Source organism: Petromyzon marinus, chromosome 43 (assembly GCF_048934315.1).
Source record: "Petromyzon marinus isolate PM22_M1 ecotype Great Lakes invasive population chromosome 43, UKy_Petmar_22M1.pri1.0, whole genome shotgun sequence".
Classification (NCBI taxonomy): Eukaryota; Metazoa; Chordata; class Hyperoartia; order Petromyzontiformes; family Petromyzontidae; genus Petromyzon; species Petromyzon marinus.
In genome coordinates, this window is record NC_133709.1 from 8264943 (window position 1) to 8292231 (window position 27289).

At 47.7% G+C, this 27289-nt stretch overlaps 1 protein-coding gene across 1 annotated transcript in view; it reads right to left on the minus strand.

Moving 5' to 3' along the window:
* Positions 1-27289, minus strand: part of SMCHD1 (structural maintenance of chromosomes flexible hinge domain containing 1) — a 106516-nt gene that overhangs the window by 27216 nt on the left and 52011 nt on the right. The window contains exons 31-37 of the mRNA XM_032970353.2: positions 25708-25787; positions 24743-24900; positions 20572-20690; positions 14889-14950; positions 13206-13290; positions 11972-12103; positions 11139-11300 (exon numbers count right to left, since the gene is read on the minus strand). Coding sequence (XP_032826244.1) covers positions 11139-11300; positions 11972-12103; positions 13206-13290; positions 14889-14950; positions 20572-20690; positions 24743-24900; positions 25708-25787 — 798 coding nt within the window. The remainder of the gene's footprint in view (positions 1-11138; positions 11301-11971; positions 12104-13205; positions 13291-14888; positions 14951-20571; positions 20691-24742; positions 24901-25707; positions 25788-27289) is intronic.

Below are 27289 nucleotides of genomic sequence, written 5' to 3' on the forward strand. Positions count from 1 at the left end.
AGGGAGCAGGACTATCCGTACAAACAGCTCTGGTTGGCTTCTCACAAAATGGTACATGTGTTTTAGCAACCACAGGGCGATCGATGCGCTCGACCGGGATTTGAACTCGTAACCTGATTTGCGAGCAGGGCGCTCTACCCACCGCGCCAGACATGCTCGGAAATAGACATACACATGACACACGTCCACCCTCGCACACACACACACTGAGATGTACGCGCAAGTTCAGGATTTGAGGAGCAGTGAGAAAAACATATCAATTGCTGTTGATATTGGCAGCCGCAAGGCAACAGAACATCCACAGAGAGAATTACGACGTCTATGGCAGGAGCTGCGCCATAATTATTAAATATGGCGGTAATATTAATGTTGGTGAGGCCACAAATCAAATGGCCAAATCTAAGATCGTGCTCCAGAACTCCGCATTCGAGTAAGAACATCGACATGCACGTGCTGCCTGTGTTTGCGTCTGGAAGCGACTGTCCATTAGCGCACACAGCTGTTTTTATGGGGCTGCCTGTTGCACAGTTTCCTGAATGATGTTGATAATTAAATCCGACTCCCATCCCGGTCATGGGAGACGGACGATACTATGAGTAGAATTTGCCTGAAAGTGGCAGATATAGGGGCTGCGTTTTAAAACTGCTTTGGTTTCGATTTATCAGACCCGAGTGCAGTAGAAACGGACGGAATCATGGGACGCATGCAAAATAAAGAACCAACACCTCACCACTGAACGAAAAGCAGAGGTCCCTGGCTTCGACCTCCCTTGAAGACAGTGGACAGCACTCATCCAAATTCGCACAGGACAAGGGGGATGCGGCCACCTGCTTCACAAGGGGAAGATGAGTGATGTGACCTCCAAGTCCCAGAGCGTGGAACATATCGCATTAACCCACCCACTCAGATCTGTGCTTCATTTCAGGAAGCCACCGAGTGGATCGCCAAACGAGACGTCCCATTGGAAGCTTCTCCCGTCATACAAAATAAGAAGTGCAGTACAACTACCAAGGGGTGGACTAGTCATCAGCAGTGACAACGACTTGACGAACATGAAGAGAGGAAGCACTATTGGGCGTCTATCATAAATAAATAAAGTTTGTAAAGAGCTTTCGCTTTCAGCAGCCGCCTCCCCACTGCGTGTGCAACCGCCCGTCAACTCCGCCATTTCCACGTGCCCCACACCTCTCCACTTTGCTGCGCCGCAGGAAAGCACGCTTCCGGCCGCAAATCTCAGCCGGCGCTGTGTCTCCCGGTGTTCAAGGTCCCTACGCAATTGACACCCAAGCCCCCCCCCCCCCCCCCGCCGGCCTTCCCCACTGGCATTTCAAGTCCCTTCCAGTTCACCAGAAGTCACTTTCGCACATTTTAGAGTCACGTCCAGGTCACCTTCGGGTCAGGCACAGTCACTTTCGGGTGAGCGTTGGTCATTTCAAACGGCTTTGGGAGATTCCCGGCGACGGGAGGAATCTTTCCGTGACAGTCAATCGCCATCGCAGGACGCGCGATTGTCAAGTCACCAGTGCTTCCTCCACATTACAGACACAGTGAACTTTGCCGTGGAATGTCTTCAGAACGCAAGTGGCCCGCATTCTTTTTGCCAATTTCAAACTAAAGTTGAAAGCATTCACGAATTAGCTCTCTTTGCCCATTCATATTCTGGTGGGCACTGTAGTTCTTGTAAATCTGATCCAATATGAACCAAACTCCAGTATAATAACACAAAACATGTCAATAACACTGCATTAAAAGTAAATAATATTTAGTACACATGTGCTATCTAGAAAGGGGATTGCCCAAAACTTTGCCTCCTTTCTTTCTTTTAAGGCAGTGGTATTGACACAAACGTTGAGATTTTTTTTCTAAACTGTCCTTGTCCAACGCAGCAGCAGCATCACCATATAATTTGTCCAAACTTTAGGAGAACATTGTGTTACCTTTAGGGATTTACCCAATTAAAACCATAAAATCTATCAGCCGAATTAACTAAGAGGTTGCAAAATACTGGGAGTCACAAACCAAAACAAAAAGGAGTATTGCATTTTCAAATTTGCAAGCACGCTCATCTTGACAGCTTCCCATCAGCTATCACGCTGTTAATTAAATACTTCAAAAGACAAACGCATATTGGAAAGCGTCACATAAACCACGTGTATGCATGACGTTTCCCTGACCTGGTTGTGATATTAAAGACTTTTGGAAGTTACCACAGATCTAACGGACAGCGCACCCAACTAACGAACACGTACAATCACAATTACTGACCAACCAGGACAGATAGAACAACTTAATATCCACCATTAAACAAAATCGCAGTTCTTTGGTCACATCAACAGATTCAGCTAACCATCCGAAAGCCATCGGATAAATCTGGGTCCACACCAGGGCGATCAGTCGCGCAACTTGGTTGCATGCAACCGAATTCGCTTAGATGCGGACATTTTTGCAACTGCTTGCTTACAGCAAAGACAGACTCGGCTCCGAGCGATCCCGCTTGGCGAATCTCCAAGACATGGACTCCGGCCTGATCCACCGATTGTCACGGGACTTGAAAAAAAAAGAAGAGGGCGCAGGAGGAAGAATTGGCGATGGATTCGGAGCATTGCAGGACTTTCACAGCTTCAACCGCAAACAGCTGATTCGCGAGGCTGAGAACCGGTCATTAGGCCGGGGCACCACGGGAGGGGGATGGACGGGCACAAGCGACGCGTGGACTACCCGCACTGACATGGCTCAAGCGAAGCGGAACAACGTTTCCGGCTCCTGAGCAGCAGCCTCGCGGGTCCGTGAGTGCGGTTAAACGCGACGGCCAAGTGAGCCATCAGCCGGGTAGTGGATGTCAAGGGACTGGGCTAGTAATCATTTGAGATTGAATGAACCGTTATGATTCATGGGCCACAAACCATAGGTGGCGATTCTAACCATTAGTCAAGGAACGTTTTTTCCCCATTGCGGTGAATGCGGTGGCGGCTGTGGTGGCAGCTGCAGGGGTCATGTAAACCCATCATGACGTGAACAATGAATGCGGATTTCATTGAGTTTCATGCACGCAGTTCAACACATGTGCCGTACCAAATGTAAGAATGGATATTAATCGATCGCGAGCATAAGAACAGATGTAGATTGATGAATCAATACATCCGTGCTGTCGACTGCCTGCCCCCAATGGCGGAGCCAGGATTTTCAGGTAGGGGGGGCAACCCCTCCAGCAATGAAAAATTATAGGAGTTGTTAGTAAGTAAGGACATGTCCCTTGTTTTTTAATTCGATGCATGCGCGGCGATGGTGCAGCCATCGATTGAGGGTCGAATTCGAACCGCGTTGTGTGATCGGCATCGCGTTTGCTGAAGGTGAATTCCTTCAGGGAAGTCGTGGACTCTGTATACGCAACTGCGCACAGTTCTGTGAGTCACTTATAACTGCTTTGCCGTTACTTATTGCCAATTATGGACTCAGACTATTGTCCTATCATCTCATAGAGTCCCTGGCACTTAATAATATGCTACACAGTGGCAGTGGGGGTCGCAAAATGCCGATTTATTACTAATAAACCCCAATGATCCGATCGAAATTAGGGATTTCGATCGGATCATTGGGGGAGCACGTGCCACCCCATCCTCCCACTGGCTCCGCCAGTACCTGCCCCTGTTCAAGCCCAGGCTCGTGAGCTACCCTTTTATCCTCTGCCTATGACTCCTATGACTTAATTGCCTCCCCCTTTCTCCCTATAAAGAAAAAAATGCCTCCTGTTTTTGAAGAGCATGTTGCAAATGCAGTCGTATTTCTATGCTTTACAAAAATCCAAATTGTATTGTAATTGCATTGTGGACGTCATTGCTTGCAAGAGTTGGCGACTGTAACGATACACTTAGGCCATGTCATGCCAGATGGGAAAACTCGCCCTGATGTAGATTGCAAAACAAAGAAGCATGAAAAAAATACTAAAAAACTCCGTGATTGGACACACAAAAAAACAGCCGCTCATGGGGCTCCAACCAAGGTCTTCGGAAGTACTGGCTTTGTGTTCTGACGACCTATCAGCATCAGCCTCCTGAGACATCACAGCCCAGGGCTTGAACCCAGGTCACCTCAAAAGGTGCTGGCTCAATGCCCTGACATAGGCACGCACCCTCTAAATCACCCAGCCTCTTCCACTTTTGCTTAACCAAGTACAGTCAAATAAATCCATATTATTTTTCCATTCAGAGTCTACATTCGGGGGGAAAAGCCATGCCGTTGCTGTGTGTGCAAGCGAGCGAGCGAACAGGTCTGGGTAGGCGGGGGCTCATTGTTTCTGTCTTAATTTAAGAGCGCGCACGCAAACACGGCTGTATTTATAGTTTCCCTTTAGCATTCTCTGAAAAACCCCCCGGAACCAATATGGCAGAGTAAATGTGATTACTCCATTGCATGGTCAGGAAATAAGCGAGGTGATTAAAAAAAACACAAGTTGTGGGGCACTTTTGGATTCGATCCACAAAGCTGCGCGCGGCTGGACGTACTCACCGCACGCCCATCTGCACTTGGAATTTTCTAACAACTAGTGCAGCTGCAGTGGCATGCAGGCACACACACGCGCACACGCGTACATTCACACTCACGGGCATTCATTCGCACACGAAGATCAAAGACAAGGAACCCCGTATAGCCTTAACAGACTGTTGGGGCAAGTGTTGTTAGCGAGTACCTATGAAGGCCGGTACGGCATACGAGGCGGTGGGTGGTCAGCACCACGCCCGACCGCCCTTGTCTCCCTAGCGGCAATGTTTACACACCGCACCATACTCATTTGAGGCTGAGTCGACCTAGGGGAGACCAAAGACCGATTCGATTAATCGTCACTGGTGTTGACCGTGAGCGGGAATCGAACCCGTATCGCCGGGTTCAAAGCGCAAAACGCTAACGACAACACTCCCACTCCCCACAATCTCACACACACACAAAAAAAAGATTGATGCACACATGCATGAACACACGGACTTGCACGGGATGCAATTATGAAGATGAACTAAATAAATGAATATGAACGTAAGTAAGCTGAATGCACGCACACACTTATGCATTCACACACACACGCACAAACTTGCACAGGACGCAAATGATTGAGCTAGAAAAACGAATCTGAACTGCAGAAATTGAAAACATGCATGCGCACACATCCATACAAACACACGAACACAAGCTAAAGAAACAAAGATGAACTTAGGAAGTCGAGCACACTGACACACGGACGGAATGAGACACACACAGGCACACTTACGCAAATGCACCTGCACGCACTCATTCATTTCACAAGTGGACAAGTTGTGCTCGGCATGGTGCTATGCCCAACACACTTACACACGCACATGACCACACAATCCACACACACAATATCGCATGCACACACAAATATAACACACCTACATATACAACAGTTGACATACACAACACAAACACCCATGCAGTTATACAGGTGGTTGAGGCAAGTACTTCAGGCTGCCACAGCACACGAGGGGATGGCGTGGCCCACACCACTCCCAGCCAGTTTCTAATGTTTATATACGACAACCAGTTACATACACATTTAAGTCGGAATCGGTTGTGAAGACGCACGCAATTTCATAACCACTCACCCCTTATATTGTCCGTAGTCAGGATTCAAACCCAGGGCGATGGGATAGGATGCAACAGCAGTGTGCTAACTACTGAACCACCACTTCTTATGGGGTGGCCTGTCCAAAAGCTGTTTGAAAAAGTACAGTTAACGATCACCTATGATGGCTGCCGACATGGCACAAGTATTTGTGGTGGCCAGCACAGCGCCCGGCCAATTGATGATCATTACACACACTGCACCAGTTACCCGTTGAAAGCTGAGTTGATCTAGGCCTAGAACCACCGCTGATGCTAGCTGTGGCAAGGAATCGAATCCAGATCGCTTGGATATGAGTGCAGTACGCGAACCACAGGACCGCTACTCAAGCAGTGGCCTGTTCACATACACACACGTATACACAAACTTAAAAGCCTGTGCATACATACACACACACACCCGGTCACGTGACATTTGCCCATGCAAACACTGGAAATTCAATTAGCCACATCAAACAGCTCCGTTGCATTCGACTCGTGACTGTCTACATCCAAGAGCGCATCTTCATCAACTAAAAATGCGCGCGCACCATCCCTCCATCCCGTCCAGAGCCCGGCCCCCGGCACCGTTAACAATCCCACTTTGACTCCGCGGGCCATTTCCGCTTTCCAGCGAGGCGTGGATTAGTACATGGGTCATCGTGGTTCGCATTTTCCCTGCGCAGCCTCGGCTGCCCCGAGACACAGCAGTAACCGAGCGCTGTCTTCATTGGGTGGGGTTGAAGAGCCCATGCATCCCACGTCTCCTTTAAAAGAGGGACCACTGTCCTCAACGTGCTCTTCACTCATTATAACTAAAGGGCACCTGTCCGTCAATCTAAACTATTTTTGTTCACCATGTAAGGCCCACTGAGCTATAGAGCTCTTCTTCAGAAGCGACCTGGCCACAAATGATAGCTCGAAGTGGCTTATCGTGTGGAAATTTATGGCAGGCAGACAATCTGAACACATGTTTATAAATGTGGAGAGAAAAACCAGAGGACCCGGAGAAAAATCCACGCAACAACAGGGGAGAACATGCATACTCCAAATATACCCAACCTCCTGTATACCAAGCGAGGTAGTAAACAATGCATGTGAAATGTCATGGTTTAAGTCGCTCTGTCCTGCCACCCGCACCAACTCCCCCACAAGGGTTTTAAAAATGTTTACAAAATTTATTCCAACTTTCAACTAAAAAAAAGTAATTGGAAGAGAGTTTAGACATTCTAAAACCCCACAAAGATTAGAACAGGGTTTCAGCCACATTTGTTAAACCTAGGTCAACTGCCATAGGCAGTTTGTACATAGCTCATCATCACCACCACCTGGCTGGGGAAAAATAGTTCCAGACTCTGGAGGTAGCAGAAATAATTAGTAGCCCTCCTACTGAGTAAAAGGTTTATCGAGGGCATGGATAGAAAGCCTTGGTTGCTGGAGCAGAGAGTGCATTAAAGGAGGGTAGAGAGCGATGAGAAGAGTGTTATGGGTAGCATAATGAGATGAGAGGAGAGGTAGGAGACAGTGGAGGGGGGACGGGAGTCGAGTGAGATGATAGCTACAAACGTATTACACACTTATTAAAGACTCAACAGTACCACACGGCAGGGGTAGGTCACTGTGTGCCAGCCAGTGTCACTGCCCAAAACCTTAATCTGAAAATGACCCATGGCCGAAAACCATAATAACAACACGACATCAACAAGGCGCGATCGTAATCACCCGCGTGCACACAGGGCCAGCGCCGGCCGGAGGTTCCCCTCGGGAGCCCTGGCTTCGGCACCGAGCGGATGACATTTGGGTTAAGACGAGACGTTCCGATGGAGCGCTAATAAATGTTGCTGCTTCTGCGGCATGACGCAGGCAGGGCTGCCAGATTTTTGGGGGGTAAACACCGCCAAAAAAGCTCTGAGCTGAAGGGCCCAAAAGCACCCGATTGCTACAGCGGTGTCCAAAAAAGAACAGACTTTTTTCAAAAGTAGTTTTTTTCTGAATCACATTTCACAACAGCCGATTGTGAAGAATACAGCACAGTCTTGCAGCTTCGAGCAATCCGTTCACACTCGGGTGACATTGCCGTGGCTGTGCACAACAAAAACCACAAACACCGTCACCACGACCCCGAATACCACAATCACCACCGCCACGACAACCACCAGCATCACCGTCGCCACCACTGCCAAATGCTCGACCGCTGGCTCACAAAGCACTCGGGCAGTAATTTGTCAAGAGTGACGCTGCCCGTGCAACGCCTTGGCTGCTTGCACTGTTTGTGTCTTGGGGCCGTGTTGGTTTTTGTTTTCTGATCGGCATTGATAACAAGCTCTGCACTTGTTTGTTTTACTCGAGCACCTTCTTACAGAACGGAACGACCACTTGCATGCATACGTCATGCTCGCATGCCTTTAATAGGGGAATAAATATTAACATGAATACATATTGTATGAGTGTGCGTATGTGAGGGGGGGGTTTTTTTCTTTCTTTCAATTATAGTACCACATATCATTCCAGTTGGCTCTGCCATCTGGCCCAAAGTCAAAGAAAACGTGGAATTTTTTACCACTGCCTTGGGACCATCAATGCTCATTTGAGTAAAGTGACACCTTGACTTTGACAAAAACATCGAGGATAACATCTGCAATGGTGGAGAGTGGTGCAGTGGTTAGTACACTGGCCCATGAACCTGGTGACCTAGGTTTCGATTCCCAGCCTCCACGGCTAAGATCAGCGGCGAGCGATACATAAACTGGTCCTGGTATTCTGTCGCTTCTTAAACCCACGCCATTGAGTCGCAAGGTGAAGTTTGGTCAAACAACCTCCAATGACCAAAGCGGAATGGGGAGGGCTTCATCCAGCAGTTTACTGACGAAAGACCGTAAATTATTATGTATATTATTATATGCATGTGACATGTTAATGTTACACTTAGGCTAATGGAGTGAACAAAAACACTGCAAACAAAAACAGAAAAAAAGCAACTCATTGTTGAAACGAATTACGACCCCATAATCTTCACGGGGGTGGGGAGGGTGAATTATTATACTCTCGACTGAGGGAGTGGGGCTCAGGGGAGATAAGGCCGCTTGCTACATTGGTCTGAGACGCACTGGGCCGGCACCGCCTAGACGCTAGGCTGCGAATCGGCGCAGATGAAACCGTGTTCCCCAAGCGTAGCCCAGTTTAACCGTCTCGGCGCCGGACTCTGACGAAAAGAGGAAAACAATACGTCGCTCGTGCGGATTCGATTTTTTTCTTCTCGGGATTCGGCCGAGCCCCAACTTGGAGGGACTCTGTTCCGCGAGGAAGCCACAGAGCAATCCACTCACTCATCTGCACAGCTGATGAACCGGAGCAGCAGTTGCATGCGTGCGTGAGCATGTGCGCTGTGTGAATGGGCGTGGGTCTGTCGCGATATTCTGAGGATAAACAGGGAGATCTGTGCCTTTGTGCGTGTATGTGGATGTGTGTGTGTGTATTTGACACACACGCACAATGCATGCGAGTCTGCCCCAATCGCTTATATGAATGAAAAGGAGGAACTTTGTGTATGTTTGAGTATGTATGTGCACGTGCGTATATATTCACGTGTGGGTACGTTCGTGTGCACATATGTGAATGTTCATGTGTGAATGTTTGAGTGCTTATGTTTGTGTACACACGATCGTGTACACTGTATATGTTCGTGTGTATATATGTGTGTGTGTGTGTTCATGTGTGGGGAGTGTTGGTGCAGCACTCACGAGCTCTGCGTTACGAACCCCGGCGAACCAAGTGTCTTTCCCGCTCGCGACCAACACCAGTGACGATTATTTCGACTGGTCCTGGGCATTCCCCTAGGTTGACTCGGCCTCAAATAAGTACCTGCCGCGGTGTGTCAACATCACCACTGTGGACAAAGGCGGCCAGGCATGATACTAGCCACCCACCCCCTTTTGTGTGCCGTGGAGGCTTTTGTAGGTGCTAAATAACAGCACTTTCCCCCAAGTCTGTTTAGGCTACGCGAAGGGATCTTTGTCATTGTATTCAAGTGTATATGTGCACAGCTGACAACACTGTGCGCGTCCTCTCTCTCTGTTCCGTTGCCCATCGTCATGTCGCTAGCACGGGATCCCCCCGGTGTGGACGCGAAAGGGGGATGTGCACCACCGCACAGCGTCAGCCGCAGTGCAAACATCGCAATAGTGCAGGCCACCACGATGGCGGTTGCAGAAGCAGCAGGAACAGAGCCGATCGGCACGCTCGCTCGTTAAAGTCCGCTTAACGACGGCTCGTAAAAGCTTAACGACATGCTACATTTCGGTCAGAATTATGAGCACAAGCCAACACCCTAAGTGGCATAAAAGCGCCTAAAAAATAGTGGCTGCCTACGAAGATTAGTCACGGAGGATTTGGTGTAGCCACGAGCAGTATTTCTGTTTCGTGCGCATGCACGTGTGTGTGTGCATTAATTAAATTCAATGTCCTTTATTTAACCAGGTGCCAGTCGTGATTTGTTTGGAAAGAGAGGGGGGAGGTCTGGGAAACCATAGTTGGGACGTGTTTTATTTTACGACCGAGTTGCGGGTAATTTCAAGCTCACTATTTGAGCTACCGGCCATGGCACACAAAGAGGCCCACGTTCGAGAATAATGTCCCCAAGGTCCTTGACATCCGTTCTGCCGCGCACAGCGGTGAGCCTTGGTAAAATTCATTTAATGAGAATATTTGGCCAGGAACAACACTGTGATACGAACTACATTCGTTTTCACAGGTGTCCTGGATCGATCGACAGAGAGAGCAGCGCAAATCACCTCGCAAATCAGGAAGTCAGGTCCAATCGCATTCGATCTCTGAAGCTAAGCGGAGTTGAGCCTGGTTAGGACTTGAATGAGAAATGAGCATGCATGGCCAAGAGGGCAGCTGTAAAAGGCTATATTAAGAAATTAATCTGTGCGAAGTTTTGAGTGTCACCCCCTCGTATGGGTGGTGGGTTTTCTCCGTGTACTATTCTTTATTTATTCATGCAGGTTTTTAAAAAAATCCTTTCTGCAAATGTTATCTCGACTGTGCTCTAAGAGCCATGCTATGAGACGGAGAATCGATTTGTATCTCTCGCACAGCAATACAATCCCTTGGTCTTATTCCTGAGCTTCCTCCTAAGATCCCTTAAATTTACCTCTGGTTCACATAGCAGGGGGCAGCTATATTCCACCCACCCTGCCACAAACAGCACTGGATGAAGGGCTCTCCCACGTCATACTGTTAACTCTCAAAGCTGGAACGTAGCCAAATTAATTGCAGAATTTATTTTTATATGATTTATTCGTGTAATCACTGGTAACCAGGCTGAGACTATCAACTCACGACAAATGAAAACCAGGTTTCATCACAGGCGGCTGAATCTGGCGTTGAGCTTACAGTGCTCAGTGGTGGCGACTCGGCTCTCTTACCTCGGAGCCGCTCGGCCATGTATGTATGTAGAACTTCTTTCACACCACACGTAGCAAACCGTGCTAATCGGAAGGCGCCACACCTCTGCCGCTCACCTGAATTTTGGCGACGCCGGCGGTGAGTGGGACTTTGACCGAGGGTTTATGTCCAATGAAGAGCGGCCTCTCTTCCCCCTCTGCCTTATCCTCCTCACTCCCCTCGATGGTCACCTCCAGCTCTCCGTCCAAGTCGCAACCGGTCGGGTTCCCAAACTGGTCCTGCGATAACACGACATGCCGTGTTATCGCACACACACACACACGGGTGATGTCCCTTTCTCAATCCACTGCTGGATGAAGGCCTCCCCTACGTCATACTAGTCCGTGTGGGTTGGTGAAGGTAGGGTCCACAGCGTGTGGGAGCATAGAAGTACAATAAACCAATGGATTTACCGCACCGCCGTCTGCAGTCCACTAAAGAGGCCCAGCAGTTATGCATGGCGGTCGCCCATCCAAGCACTTTGCGGCTTATATCTGTGATCTAACTAATAACCACCAAGAACCATTTCGCGAGTAGGATACGCCCAACTTTCAGAGTGGGGCTGTTCCCCTGCATTGAGATGTTAGCCAAAGCGACCTCCATTCGCTCTCTTAGATAACTGGTAGGATGAGCAGATACTGGGCCGCTGTGCATCTGTAATGTGGCCCAGCGGTCCACAACCCGAGGCTCTTTACCGACTGCTTCATGACGTAATGTATGTATTCATTCACATGCATAGAGTTTTGTACCGAATTAAATAAAAAGCAAGCTCTTCTTGCTACTTCTGTTGCCAACCCCTGATCGAGCCAATAACCACCGGGAATGGTTTGCTGGGAGGACGCCCTAATGGGTATGAGCCACACCGGCCTGCCGGTGGGTGCCACGAGACCGCAGGGCGCCGGACGCTCACCGTGAGCCGCAGCGTGACGGCGCGCATGAGCGTGCGGCTGTCGAGCGAGCGCGAGTTGGACACGGTGAGCGTGGCCGGTGTCACGTCCGGCTGCAGTCGCGTGGGCGGCCCCGGCTTCACCTCCAGCGTGACCTGAATTGGCACGCGCGTGGCCAAGAGAGAGCGGGACGCGGTCAAGCAACGCAAGTGCCCTGTCTGGCTGGCCTGCTCACGCTTGTTTCACCCGGAAAAGCTTTGCCGAGTCTCGAGACACTTTTTCAGGAAAGTCCTGCCAAGTTTTTGTCAGCAGGGGACGATGCTGCTGCTGTGTGTGTGTGTGTGATCCCAATCGAGTGATTTGCTGGTAATTTTTCAGCACTGGGATGTTTGTCAAATTACGGTTACATTGTCTTCACAACCCGTCACTTTGCAAGTCTCTTTTCCATCTCTGCCTATTCCTCTTTATTCCTTTCCCTTGTTCCTCTATTGTTTTATATATCACAACTAAGGACCCCCTACTGTTCAAATGAGCATTGAGGCGGTGCTAATCTGCCGTTTACAGCCATGAGTCAGTGGTAGAAATTCCACATTCCTATGGTGGGGGTTAGTCTAACCGTAGGTAAACTGCTGTTGACGTCCCCACAAAGTCGTACTTATTTTCGACCATGATCCCCAGTGGGATGATTCATTGGTTGAAATCGATACGTATGCTAACATCACAGAGCTACGACTAGATGGGGGGGAGCGGTGACACATGTTAGTACACACAGACTTGATTCCCTACCACAAACAGCCCTTTGTTAATCCACTGCTGGATGAAGGCCTCCTCATCCAAACAAAACAATTAATGGAATCATGATTTATAACGTACGCATTGTTCAAAATGGATTTGCGAAGGCGGTAGGGAAAATCAATCTCAGGTCGCTGGTTTTTCGTAGAGCATTGTGCAAACCGCTGCGCTTCGGTTCCGCCGCATCGAGCGTTGGAGAATGGACCGTTTCAGAATCGTATACCTTGTAAGTCATGGGTTCACATAACCTCTACTGTCACTAGAAGCTGCTAAATTCCCCACAAATGAAAACAAATTCTCAATTGTCCAAAACAAATCACGACCAAGAGCCACGGAAATTCGTCAAATCGCAAGGAGGAGAGACTCATTATATGCCTACTTTGCGGCGTTACAGTCTGCTGCTGTATAGAGATGCAAATGGAGCCGATGATGACACGACACATCTGGTGTTAGACTGCCACTCACCAGCATTCCCTTCAGCATTGTCTTATCGTGGCTGTATATGAACTCAATGTTGTACATCCCAGTGACCTCCGGCAGAACCTTATTCCTGCGAGAGACCGGTCCGCACACACACACCGATCAATGCTCAATGTGCATGTGTGCGTGCATGTGCAAGTGTGGGGGTCTATGTTGTATCGATATATAAAAGGGAAATTTGTGAATGTGTGTCTGTTCAAAATGTTTAGCGTACTTCCCGACATGTAACAAACTTGAACTTTGCCATGTGGGTACTTTTCAGACTGTACACCATGCAAAAATTATAAAAAAAATACTTTTTTTGGGGGGGGTGGGCGCAATAATGCATATATTTTGCACGGCAAGTGAGCTGTGACGTGACATCTGTCATGTGACCCGTATGCGGAAGCGTCACGCAGTGTGCCTGCTGATGTCACGCCCCCCCCCAACCCTCAGCGGGTAAAGGGAAATACAAATGTGTTGCAGGTCTAAGGCGTTCTTCGCGCAGTATTGCTTTATTATTTTAGTCGTTTATTGCCGTACGCACCCTGAAAGTTGTGTGTGTCTGCAGCAAGCGCGTGTATGTGTACCTATGGACGCGTGCGCGTTTGTGTGTGGGGGGGAGCGGTGGTGTAGTGATTAGCGCTACGTTGCGCTACGAACCCAGCGACCCGAGTTCGATTCCTGCTCACGGCCAACACCGGTGACGATTATTTGAACCGGTCCTGGACCTCCCCTAGGTCGACTCAGCCTCAAACGAGTAACTGGTGTGGTGTGAACATCGCCACTGGGGAGACAAAGGCAGCCGGGTGTGGTGCTGGCCACCCACCCCCTCGTATGCCGTGCTGGCCTTCATAGGTGCTCGCTAACAGCACTTGCCCCCTACAGTCTCACAGGCTACACGGGGGGATCTTTGTCTTTATCATGTCTGCGTACGTGGGGGGGAGCAGCGACTTCGTAGCGATTTGCGCGCTGCGCTACGAACCCAGCGACCCGAGTTCGATTCCCGCTCACGGCCACCACCGGTGACGATTATTTAAACCGGTCCTGGGCCTCCCCTAGGTCGACTCAGCCTCAAACGAGTAACTGCTGTGGTGTGTGAACATCGCCATTGGGGAGACAAAGGCGGCCGGGCGTGGCGAATCCAAGTCCCGGGCAAAACCGGGTAGCAAAGCTAGTACTGTATAAAAAATAAATGACGAAGACAAAGATCCCCCCGTACGGCCTTAACAGACTGTTGCGGCAAGTGCTATTAGAGCATTTATTTCGGCCAACACTGCACACGAGGGGGTGGGTGACCTACAGCCTTTGTCTCCCCAATAATGGATGTTCACAAATCTTACCAGGTACTCATTTAAGGCTGAGTCGACTCAAGGAGAGGTCCAAGATCGGTTCAGATATTTGCCACCCATGTTGGCCATGAGCGGGAATCGAACTCGGGTCCACCAGGTTAACAGTGCGGCGCGAACACTCCCCGCTTATGGAAAACAGGTCCACGCGCGCATGCCCACACGGTCAAACGGTTGTTGTGAGAAATTCCACGAAGGTGTAATGTCCAACACGGTGGGAATAAATATCTCAAACTCTTGCACCAACCGGGACCGCCCATCGTGGTGAAGTATGGGTTTTAAAAGGTTTTAACAGCAACAGGTATGGTATAGAATTATTGGTTGTTAGGCAGTCACTCACCGGAAGTAGAAATGTCCTTCCTTGTCTCCCGCTTGGGGCATGTTGCACTGGAATGTGATGCTCTGCAATGCAATTCATTAGCGTTACTCAAACCAGGTGAGTGCCCGAGGACTCATTCATCCGTTCGTTAACTTTATTCAAACCAGATATATGAAAGTGTTTTGGTTTGCTCACCTATTGTTAGTCATACTCGGTGAGTTATAGTGAGATTAATTCATTCAATCCTTAACTGTATTCAAACCAGCTGAGTGGGCCAGAATTCCCTGTGGGTTGAGCAGAAATACACCACCAAACATGCCAATGAAAGATGTTTATGTGGAATTGTTTAATTTGCACCCAGGGTTGTGAAAACCACATGAAAACTGGAGGAGGGATGATCAATAATATGCAGCAAACTATGCAAATTCCGAAATCAATCTCTGAAATATTTCATGTGATCAGTTTAGTAGCTCAGAAAATGATGGAAATTGTGATTTCTTTATTTTTACAACCTCAAGTTGTTCTGCAACTCGAGTTCTGGGGTAAGATCAGGCCAAATCGAGCCAAATGAAGTTGCTCATCCTATGGTAACAAGATATTATAGTTCCAGGGGACCGATAGTGAGATTAGTTTGGTGACGACAGCACAATAGCTCTTCGATGCTTTTTCTGGTCACGACGCGTGACGTCTGACGTTTTCCTCTCAGCACGTGGAGCGAGACATCGGACAAGTTCCACGTTTATTTTGCTTAACCAGGTAAGAACTCAATAGATCAGTATTTTGTCTCATTTGAAAGCGTGACTTTGGGAGGGGGGGGGGTTTACCAAAATGACGAAATGAAAACAAATAAAATCAAGGACGGCAACAAAGCAAACATAAATCAGATAAAACATCGAACAATGTGCATTACAACCTAGAAACACATGAGAGCGAACGCAGCAAACCCGTGCGAACATACGCAGCAGCACTGCAGCATCATATCGACGAAACCTTGCAACAATTAAAGAGTTTCTTTGTTTCTCCTAGGAGCCTCACTAAATTCACGAGACGAACTCGTCTTTTCAGGGGGATCCGCCCCATTACGGATTTCAGGCCAATTCCGTCACATGTTGATTTTGCTCATGGGGAAAAAGCCAGATTATCGGGAGAAAAACACACGCTCCTCAGTGACGGGAGAAAAACACACGCTCCTCAGTGACGGGAGAAATACAACACCCATGATGGTGTCGGAAGTACCGGCACAAACTCGGTTAGTTCCGTGTGGTTTCCTGAATCATCGGCGCCTGCAAATAGTGTCCCAAAACCTTCACAATCAGCAATATAACTAAAATTAAAAACCTTAAATAATCCGCAGACATTTCCCGGGGCTAGCTTTTGAGCGGTGTTATTAAAAACCATCGTGGTCGACACGCGTCTAATAGCAGCAATAACGAAAATGCTAATTCACTGCGACGGAGCGAGGATAACCTCAATCATGCGATGTCGCGTAGGGCTGCCAGCCCCCAACGCAAAGTCAAGACCACTTCTCTCCGCCTGATGAAGACCGCTTCTGTTACGATCCAAACGTTATGGGTTATTTGGCTTTTATTTTTTTAAATTTATTTAGAAATTTTTATTACAATTTTATTTTGCAATTTTTTTTTGAGCTATTTCTTTGCTTTTATTATTTTAAATTTATTTTGAAATTTTTGTTATAATTTTATTTAACAAATTTTTATTGTGTTTTTTAGCTACTTTTTTGCTTTTATTATTTTAAATTTATTTAGAAATTTTTATTATAATTTTATTTTACACATTTTTATTGTGTTTTAGCTATTTTTTTGCTTTTATTATTTTCTATTTATTTAGAAATTTGTATTATAATTTTATTTTACAAATTTTAGTTTTTGAGCTATTTTTTTGCTTTTGTTATTGTCAATTGATTTTTATTTTAAATTTTATTTTATTTTTATTTTGTATCTACGTGACTTTACCCGAAAGAACCAAGAATATGAATTCCTGCAGTCACGAAAGTTAAGGCAAAATTCAGATCCACTCGATAAAAAATATATAAATTTACAACATTCATATTTTTGTGGCTGCATTTCGGGAGAAGAGAAGTGAAGCCCAATTGAATCATTCTTATTATTTCGGTAAAAAGCCCATTACTGTACATTGTTAGCTTCAAGGGATGGCAGTACAGCAAGAGGGTTTGTGAACCCGTGCGAGCAATCGTTTGCACGGGTTTTTTCCGGGTGCTCCGGTTTCCTCCCAATATCCAAAATTCTCCTGAACAGACAATGACCAAACATCCATATGCAGGGCCCTCTAAAAAAGTCTTGAGACAATTTTTAGTAATTGACATTATTATGAGATTGAGTGCATGGGCCAGCTGCAAATAGAAAGCTACAGTTCCCTTCCCAAAATAAGTAACTTCATCGGCCTTACATTTCAGCAGATGTGATTTTACCGTTCAATGACATTACACAGAATAACCATGTAATACTATGAGTCACTGCATAAAAATAATGTCGGACATCTGTGAAACTACTGGACATCTGTGAAAGAGCTTCATAGCTCATTGGATTTCTCCAGGATAAAGATTCTGATATACTTAATTTAAATAACTGGGAACTTAGCTACCACTTCGTGCTTCAGGGGATGAGTTGCGTACGTGCTGACCCCTGGGCCGTTTACAGGCTGTCCAAATAAACTGAACATTTTAAACGTTTTAAAATTTTCGAAATTACTTTCCGGGTAAGGCCTGGGAAAAAAATTCAAGCCGAGATGCACACTCCCGCAAGCCATAGGAAAAGTGAAGTTTTCACCAAAGAGAAATGAAAAAAAAAACAACTAAAATTTGAGTCTTCTCAATTCCACCACGTAATCTTTCACAAAAGCTACCATTATTCTCGTCCGTACTCCTGTCGAAGAACCAGACAACGAGAAGGAATACCCAAAAACAGCGAAATCTGCAGAAATGTTTTTCTTCAAGTTTTCCAACGCTGCTTACTCCCCCCGCCAACATTTGTTTTGTTTTTTTGCGCATTTTTTTTGGCCACAGAAACTGCCCGCGCCTGCCAGCGTCAGATCATATCGCTGCGGGAACGGCGCGCAAGTGTACGTGCTCCCCTCTGTGTGTGAGAGTGTGTGCGGAGCGCCGCCGTGGCCCGGACGGCGGACTGCGACAGCGGGCGGCCTAAACGGGCGCAGCAAGCGGCGGTGAGAGTACGACGAGTGAGGCAGAGAAGCCCTCTCTCTTGACGCTTCTCACACGTTGCGGTAGACGCATTCGCTGTTGAACGTCCCAACTTGCCAGAGGTGGGCAGGTGCGGCTTGGCAAGCTAAATGCCTGTGTCGATATTATACATGGTCATGCGGGTTATTTCACCATACTTCACCATGTTGGTCAGTGTGGGTTGATGAGTGACAGGACAAGGTGGGGGGGGGGGGGGGGGCGCACCAATTTAGAGAATATAAATTAGAGAAACGTAATTGAATAAAGATTTGAGAAAATATGTAAGTTGAAGACATCACACACGTTGTAAAGAAAAGAAAGTGGGTTTGGAGGAGACGCTTCGGTCGAAGGAATGATGTCCGGTTGATGAGACTCGTGATTGAGTTGCAGCAAAAGGAGGGAACTCGGCGGAGATGGAGATTCTAAATCAGCTCACGTGTGGATTGTTGGAAAGCGGAATCATGACGAATGGCGGTGGCTTCAGAAGGCCTTTATTCAGCAGACGATTGATCATGTTTCTGCTGCTGATGATGACATCCCATTGAGGCAAACATCTCTTAAGGGGAGAACTGACAGGGGAGCCGTGAGCCAGCATTGGCTCAAAGAGTTTTATGTTGCACTTTGTCTTGGGCCGCACACACAGGATGGGATTCTCTCTGCTGCAGAGGATGTTTGCCTGTTTGAGGACCCTCCAGGGATGTGTCACCTCAATTACTCTCTTTGCGGACACCACAGTTTGTAAGTAAAGGCTATTCGCTTTAACAGCCCTCGTATCTCATGCGGTAGAGGGGGCACAGGGTTACGCGTTATGGATTATTATTAATGCCAGACCTGTATAGAGTCACCTAAGACCAAAGTACTCGGAAGCTAAGCAGGTTCGAATCTGGATCGTGATTGCATGGACAACCACCGTGCATAACATGCGTAAGAGGCTGTGGAACTATGTTGTGGGCAGGATAATCAGTAAAGTACAATGCATCATTATAATGAACTTCTATACTCCCGCATCGGTTTTGCTGTCTCAATAACTGTTACTTCCGTACAGCTGGAAACTATGTTGGATTGGCGGGCTCAGTGTGTTACATTCCATATTCATATATGTATGTTGAAGTTCTTTCGCATACTTCATGGCCAACCTTGCTCATCAGAGGTGCAGGGGAAGGTCAACACACTAAACACAAAAAGCAGTTAAAAAAAAGTTTTCAATCGATATTTAAAAGTAAACAACTCCAGTGGTTTCCTAATATCAGAAGGAAGAGCGTTCCAGACGACCGCAGAGGCTATCGTACATAAAAAATGGAATTACAGTATAACTTTCTTTTTTCAAACTTCAAAATTTCCAAGGACTGGTGTTGGTAAAGGAGGAGACAATTTATGGTGGACCAGACGAGAATAAGGCATGCATGGGGATTGGTGGTGAGAATAAGGCACGCATGGGGATTGGTGGTGAGAATAAGGCATGCATGGAAATTGGTGGTGAGAATAAGGCATGCATGAGGATTGGTGGTGAGAATAAGAAGGCAAAGGCAGGTGGGTAAAGTTGACAGCAGTGGAGGGGGGCGGAGCAAAAATATTGGAGGGGGGACAGCAGTAAACCTAAGCAGGCAGGCAATGATGGCGAGCAAACAGGCAAACGCTAATTTGGACGACTCAAAGCTTTGCATCTGTTTGCAGAGTGGGCGACCGTCAACTTTAGCCGCTTACCGTCAAGAATGCCTGGGCCACGAAGGCTACTCTGGAATGTCCGACAAGCCGTGTTGGGCAGAGGGAGGTTCAATCAGACTTTACCGCCGCACAAACATGCAGGAGACAAGCCGACGGGGCTGATCAAACAATAGAGTTGTGGTGGCGGAGTGCGCGTGCACGCACGTGGAAAAAAAAATTCACGAGGATGGCATGGCCCGGAAGATGTGTCATCACATGGAAAGAAATTTTGCCTGTGCATCTACAACACGGCATGGTGGTTGGCGTGCTGGTGACATAGGTGGGAAAAGTGAGGTTACTCTCGGCAAGAAAGCCTCCATTCATACCGGTGCCGAACCTTCCTTAGAAAAAACGCCCTTCAGACTCCCCGAACCTCCTGGATGAATACAGAGCTACGGCCACATCACCCGCTGTGTGCCCAAGGCCATAAAATTTCGGAATCTAAGTGGGATAGAGCCTGTATAGAAACTTGGGATGGGTGAGCACCACACGTGTCGTCACAGGCTATGGGGGCTACATTGCGGATAGCAGAGGGCCAGGCAGCGACGTCTATTGTTGTCCTGGACTTGCATGCTCCCCCAGCCACTCTCTCCATCATCACCAGCCTGAAATGACCAGCGCGGCCAATGTCTGGTCAAACATTTTGCCGTGCACTCAGCCGGCAATGGACGACACGTAACGTTACATACGGACCGTTATGTAACTGCACGTGTGCGGACACGGTCGCAACAATGTAATTATAGCAGATAGGGGAGCTGTCCAGCTGGCACTGACCCTGCATACCTTGGAGGGAGACTTGGGGGAGACTTTGGTGTCTGCATTCCAGATCTTCATGCTCAGGTTGTTGGGTGTCACGTTCTTCATCAGCTTCCCATCCTCAGCCAGAACTTGCACCATGAGATCTGAGAGCAGGTCACGGCATCGAGCACGTGGCGTACATTTTTTTGTAATTTTGTTTGTCATTCAAGAACCCAGAATACAGAGCATTTTCCGAAGATGAGGAAAAACAGCAAATAACGTGGACCAAACCCGGAGCAATACACCCTAGAAATTAGAGACTGACAATGGGCGTCTGAGCTCACTGCCCTACAACAATAGGGGTAACAATCGGGGAACAGGTTAAATGTGTTTTTAATGCTTTCCAAGCAAGCTTGAAAGCTTTTCCCCCATAAGCTCTGTCCGTCAATCGCACCCATCCGTAACGAGGCGCAACTATACACCTCTCGTAGAGATGATCCAATATGTATATGGAAATAATTTAGTTATACTGCATCGGCAGTGGTATGCACAGGCACAAATAACAAAAATACTCAACGCATTCGTTAATAACGCTTTTTTGGCATTAAAAAGAAAAAAATACACAATAGGTGACGTTTTGCACAATAGCCTTTTTTCAGAGTACACCACTGGGATTGTAATAATTCACACCACCCAAAGCGGTTAGGAGAAGCGCTGGCTCAAATATTTCCACATGGCCTCGTTTTTATTTTTTAGAAATTTTCCATATGGTTTCTACGATTTTAGTTTGCTCCATTGACTTAAATGTAACATCGGCCTTTCATGAGCATATCACTGCTATGCATTTCAAGTAATCAATTCTCACATGTACAGTAAAATGCAGTGCATCGCGAGCATAAGAATACATTTATATCAGAAGAATAATTAATTAAACAAAAAAGCCAAAATAATACCAAAGACTCTTTTCAGGAGGGGTTTAAATTTTTAGATGTTTTGAACCAAAGTTTTGAGTATTTATAAGTTTGGCAGGAAACCAGACCATCCAGATAAAACCTATGTGCATGAGGAGGTAACACAATCGCCATACACAGATGGAAAAATATTGAGGTTAGTCCACTTGTTATACCATCTTCTCGCGGCGAGTCAGGGCACATGGCACCTCGACGCCCAGAGGAAAGGGAGATTCACAACATCTGTGTAATCCACCCACCCACGCATCCAAAATGCTGGACTACAGACAACATGCGTAGCCACCACAGCAAGATGAACAGACACGTCGTCACAAAATAACCAGCAATACAACTAATAACATCGTTGCCACCATGACCACCGCAACCATTCCAAGCGCCTACTGAATGCATTCTCACGCACACACTATCGCTCCCAATTTCCGCCAAAATAAAAGGGTGCATAACGGCCACTCGCTTCTGAGAGAGATAAACTGCAGTGCAGACAACGCCTCGTTTCAAGCAGGTTTTAAACAGCGTTGGCACGTGTGCGTGCCCACGCGCCGACGACAAGAACAGACCTTCCTGGAAAGCACGGCACTAAAATATTCATGGCCATGTCTTTTTCTGTTTTCTGCTGTTTTTGTTTTAAAGGAAACATCGCCACAGAGAGACACGGCCCTCTGTCAAATGCACGCAGAGCCGCAACGGTGCGAGCGCCATGCGCTCATCATGACTAAAAAAGTGAAAGTGGTTTCCTCCCAAAGTCAAAGTGCTTTCCTACTTGAAGAAGCAAGGAGACATTGGTGCTCATATCCTATTTGCAGCCCTGCTGAGCCAGTATTGAAGATTCTGCATTCTTATGGTGGCAGCCAGGCCATCAATAGGAAACCGCTGTTGACCCTTTCCCAAAGTAGTACACATTTTATCAACACCGAAAGTATGGTTGGCTAAGTCAGCCAGGATTTTAAATTGCAACCTTCTGACTGCGAGTCGCTCCCTCTTCCACTGGGTAAGCTGGCCAGCTTCGTGACACCGGTGTTACAAATGTATCGCTTCCATCACACAGCACCGTGATGTGTTTATTATTAAAAATGTTAATCCTTATTTTCATACTACAGGGTTTTTTGTGCAGTCATTAGTGATGGGGCTGATACCATCGCCTCATTACACATGAGAACCCTGGTTTAATCATGACCGGTTAAGTAAAATAAACTCATATAGAACAGCTCCAGACAGTTCACAGCCGTCTTTCGTTTTAGAAACGTATATCACATGCACGACATCCTTCAAGGCTCTATCTTTCACAAAGGCTGCCCTGCACTCTCCTTAGCTGTGCAGATGGGGCGAGTGAGTCGCTCTGCATCGAGCTGCTGAATTAGAGCTATCGAATTAACAAAGCCAGACGAGGCCAAATCAAATCACAAAATCGAATTTTTACACGGTCTGGGACTTCTGAGATAATGAAACTCCCTGCACATACGAAGTCTCATTGGCTTAATCTCCCTTGCAAAATTGTTTTAATTTGGATCGGATGCGTTAATTGTTTAAGGTCACGCGCGGCTTCAAAGACAGTTCCGTCCTAACACGGAACTGAAAAATGTGCCCCTTTGAAGTATCATATTTAGCTATGGCGTGTGTATGGAAGCACGTGTGTGTGCCCACGCACACGCGTGCACACTTGTTGGCACGTGTATGTGTGTCACTTTACTGCCTTGGTGACAGCACAAACACAGATGGCTCGTGCCTAATTACCGCCGATGAAACCAGCGTAATGGTGCCATTCAGTGCCCGTTAAGGAGTCGTGCTGGCAGCAGAGTCGACGCATCTTGAGAAACGACAACCGGGCTCAAGCACAACACTGGCTTTGTCGCAACTGGGAACCTCTATCCGTCATTAATCATTCAACCGCTCATTAAGCTGCAACAGCCAAAACGAAGGCAGCAATTTGATGAAAACGCGCAAGCGCGAGCAAAATGTTAAATGAAATGGTCCTGAACAGGCCCGATCTCGTCGGAACTCGGAAATTAAAGCAGGATTGAGCGTGGCCAGTACTTGGATGGAAGACCCCCCTTTGAGCGGCTTGCAATCCGAGGGTTGAGAGTACGACCATCATCCCTCCGGGGTCAATAAAATGCGTTTGACTTGCCCCTGCCATAGTATTGCGAAATTTCCACAACAAACAAGTTGAGTAGGATTTAACTTTGACTCATAGGCTTAGGCTGCGAGGTGGCCAAAAAATAGCAGTACAGCATGGATTGTTGCATTCCATCTTTGTGGAGATCTAAGTGTTACCTCCTCATATGTGTGGTGGGTTTTATCTGAAGTGAAATTCTCATTAATGGCGATGAACAACCCAATGCAGGACGCATCTGAAAAAAAGTGTGCCAAGACTAAATAAATATTCAGCGGTTAACGCATAACAGTTTTCTTTCGTGCAATGATTGGTGACCAGGCCGAGCTGGTCAAACTCACCCTACTTGAGCAGTTGGTTTAATCTCTGTGGGTACGCAGATTCAAAGCCAGCAGCCCAGCTGTGCTGGCAAGGGATCAGTATGATGGTTCGCTCACTATTTATTGACAAAATCAACCACTCATGACAATACTAATACGCACACATACAAAACAAAGACCCCATTTGGCCCTTTGGACTCTAGTGGCAGAGTGCTGTTAGCGAGAACCTACTCAGGCCAAGACAGAGGAGTAGTGTGGCTTGCACCGTGTCCGGCCACCTTTGCGTCCCAGTTATGTAATCATCAGCTGATGACAGATTCAGTTGTCACTTGTAATTAGCGTTATGTATAGCCAGGAATCAAAACCTGTAATCGCACCGCTGCTCTCCATAATCGCACACACACACACAGAGACAAAAATATACCCACACAACAACCACCACCACTTGCTACTAAGTGGCGGTGACATCACCACATGTGCCTGAACAGACTTTTTTGGTACAAGTGCTGTAAGCGAGCGCGTGTAAATGTCGGCATGGCACACGAGGAGGTGGGTGACCAGCAGCACTCCCGACCGCCTTTGTCTCCCAAATGTCGATATTTACTCATCACACCAGGTAACCAATTGAGGTTCAGTTGCCCAGGACCGGTTCAGATAATCGTCACTGCTATTGGCCGTGAGCGGGAATCGAACTCGGGTCGCGTATTAGTAGCACAGTGCGCTAACCGGTGCACCACCGCTCCCCACACTCACGCACACTCATACATACACACACAATGTACCCACACTGGGCAGTGTGTGTGTGGTAGCCATGCCTGTGAGGATGCCTCCCACAGTGTGCTCCTCCAGCTTGTTGAAGTCCACCAGTAGCTGCGTGGCTTTGTTGGGATCGGGCAGCACCGACAGGAGGATCTTGGGCCCCTCCAGTACCTGTTTCCCCACGTGGGCCTTCAGCTGCAGCGTGAAGTCTCCGCTGCAGTGTGCCGCACACACAAGGACAGAGATCCCCCGTGTAGCCTTAGCAGACTGTTTAGCCAAGCGCTGATAGTGACCACCTACGAAGGCCGGCAAAGAACCCAAGGGGGTGGGTGACCAATATCACGCGCGGCCCCCTTTGTCTTTCCGGTGCTATTTACACAGCGCACCAGGTACTCATTTAAGGCTGAGTTTACCTAGAGGAGGCCCAGGACCGGTTCAGATATTCTTCACCGATGTTAACTGCGAGCGAGAATGGAACTTAGATAATCGGGTTCGTAGCCTTGTACGCGAACCACTGTGCCACTGCTCGCCATGCACATACAGGTGTGCACAGCATAAATACACAAACATGCATATATATATACATGCATGTGTATGTACAGCCAGTTTTTTTCAACCCACTGCGAGGATAAGGGCCTCTCCACTCTGGGGGGGGTCATGATGTTTACGTGACCTACATCACCACATTGGTCAACATACATATATATCACTCAAACATAAGCACACTTATACAAAACAACATATGCACACGCATACATATACAAAGTTCTCCCAAGTAGCCTTCAACAGGCTGCTGGAGCAAGTGTTGTTAGCGAGCGCCTATGAAGGTCAGCACAGCGCACCTATGAGGGAGTGGTGTGGCCAGCACCAAACCTGGCCACTTATGTCTCCCCAGTGCTCACGTTTACAAATCCCAGGATGCACTCATTTATGGCCGAGTCGACCTAGAGGCGACCCAGGACCAATCTCACATTCTACCTCTGCCCCTGCTATGCGAGGTGGCGTGGAATGGCTGACTCACCAGGGCGCGTTCACTTGCAGGACCCCAAACTCGGCCTTCCCCTGCTTGTTAGTCTTTTGAGTGGTGGCGGCCGGAGAGAGCTGTTCCACACAGCCACGAGTCAGCGCGACGCCACACACAAGCAACTTAGCGCAACACAGCAGACCTAGACAACGTACATGCACGCAGGCCAGGGATGGTGTTTCCGATTTTAAGTTCATTAAAAAGCATGGCCTAGGTATGAAATTTCGGATGTATGGTGTCAAACCCGAAAGTGCGACGTCACCAGAACCGACGTCACGTGTACGTAAATTGACGTCGCTTCTGTGCTCTTCTCACCACGCAGTGTCACTTTGGCTGGCACGAAGAGACATCAAAGAAAAAGATTCCCCCCTATAGCCTTGACAGACTGTTGGGGAATGTGCTGTTAGCGAGCACCTATGAAGGCAGGCACGGCACACGAGGGGGTGGGTGGCCAGCACCACACCCGGCCGCCTGTGTCTCCCTAGTGGCGATGTTTACACATCACACCAGGTACTCGCTTGAGTTTGAGTTAACCTATGGGAGGCCCAGGACCGATTCAGATAATCGTCACTGGTGTTGGCCATAAGCGGGAATCCAACTTAGGTCGCCGAGTTCGTAGTGCAATGCTCTAACCATTATGCTACCGCTCCCCATCACCACACACACGTCCACATGGTGACTGCGGTGGGTGGGACTCGCTTTCCCGTTGCATTACCGCTCCCTGAAGACAAGTCACATCTGCGTGCATACGCGGTAGGGGGTAATGGCTTCGAAGTTCATGCCACCTCCTCTCCGTCAGTGCCCGGGTCCCCACCCGGGGGAGGGTGGGGAGGGGAAGCTAACGATCCAACCAGTCATGACTGAATTCTACCAACTCTGACTCTAGTGCAACTGTCGGTGTCAAACGAACTCGCTAACAAAATAAATAATACACACGCAATTGCCTGCACCGTCGAGATGACCTGGGGAAGTGCGAGAGCCATGCCGGCGCTTCTCAGGATACACTCCGCATGCTTCACCACAATCCATGTATTCCATCTCCGTTTTATTCAATTAAAAAAATCCCCGAGTATGGCAGCCATCTCGTTAAGTCGTTAGCATATAAAACCTGTACAGTGCAGAAACGTGTAGACTACAGGGCCACCACAGGATCATCCATCGAGGTTCGTTGGGATGTACTGCGATGATATCTCTGCTGATTCCACCCACTACTAAAATCACATTGAACCACCGAAGTATTTCTTTGGTTTTACATTGAGAAATTAATCCATCAGAGTGAACAAAAATGCTAAGAAAGTGAGCGGAGTTCAGAGGACGTTTCCCCAAATGCCCAAGTAATTTCTAAGAGCACACTACCCCCTGTTGACCTCGGAATGGACAAGAGACATCTCTCTTTCCAAAGTCGAGAAGGAGTCACATGGGTGCCTTAATGGAATATGGGGGTGTCTTGATGTGCCACATGGGTGCCTTGATGTGTTACATGGGCGTTGTCAGCGAAGTGCCTTTTCGTTGTCTTTCCCCAGACTTGAAAACTCTCTCCCCCAATCCATCAAAAAATTCCCCCCTATTTACTGAACTG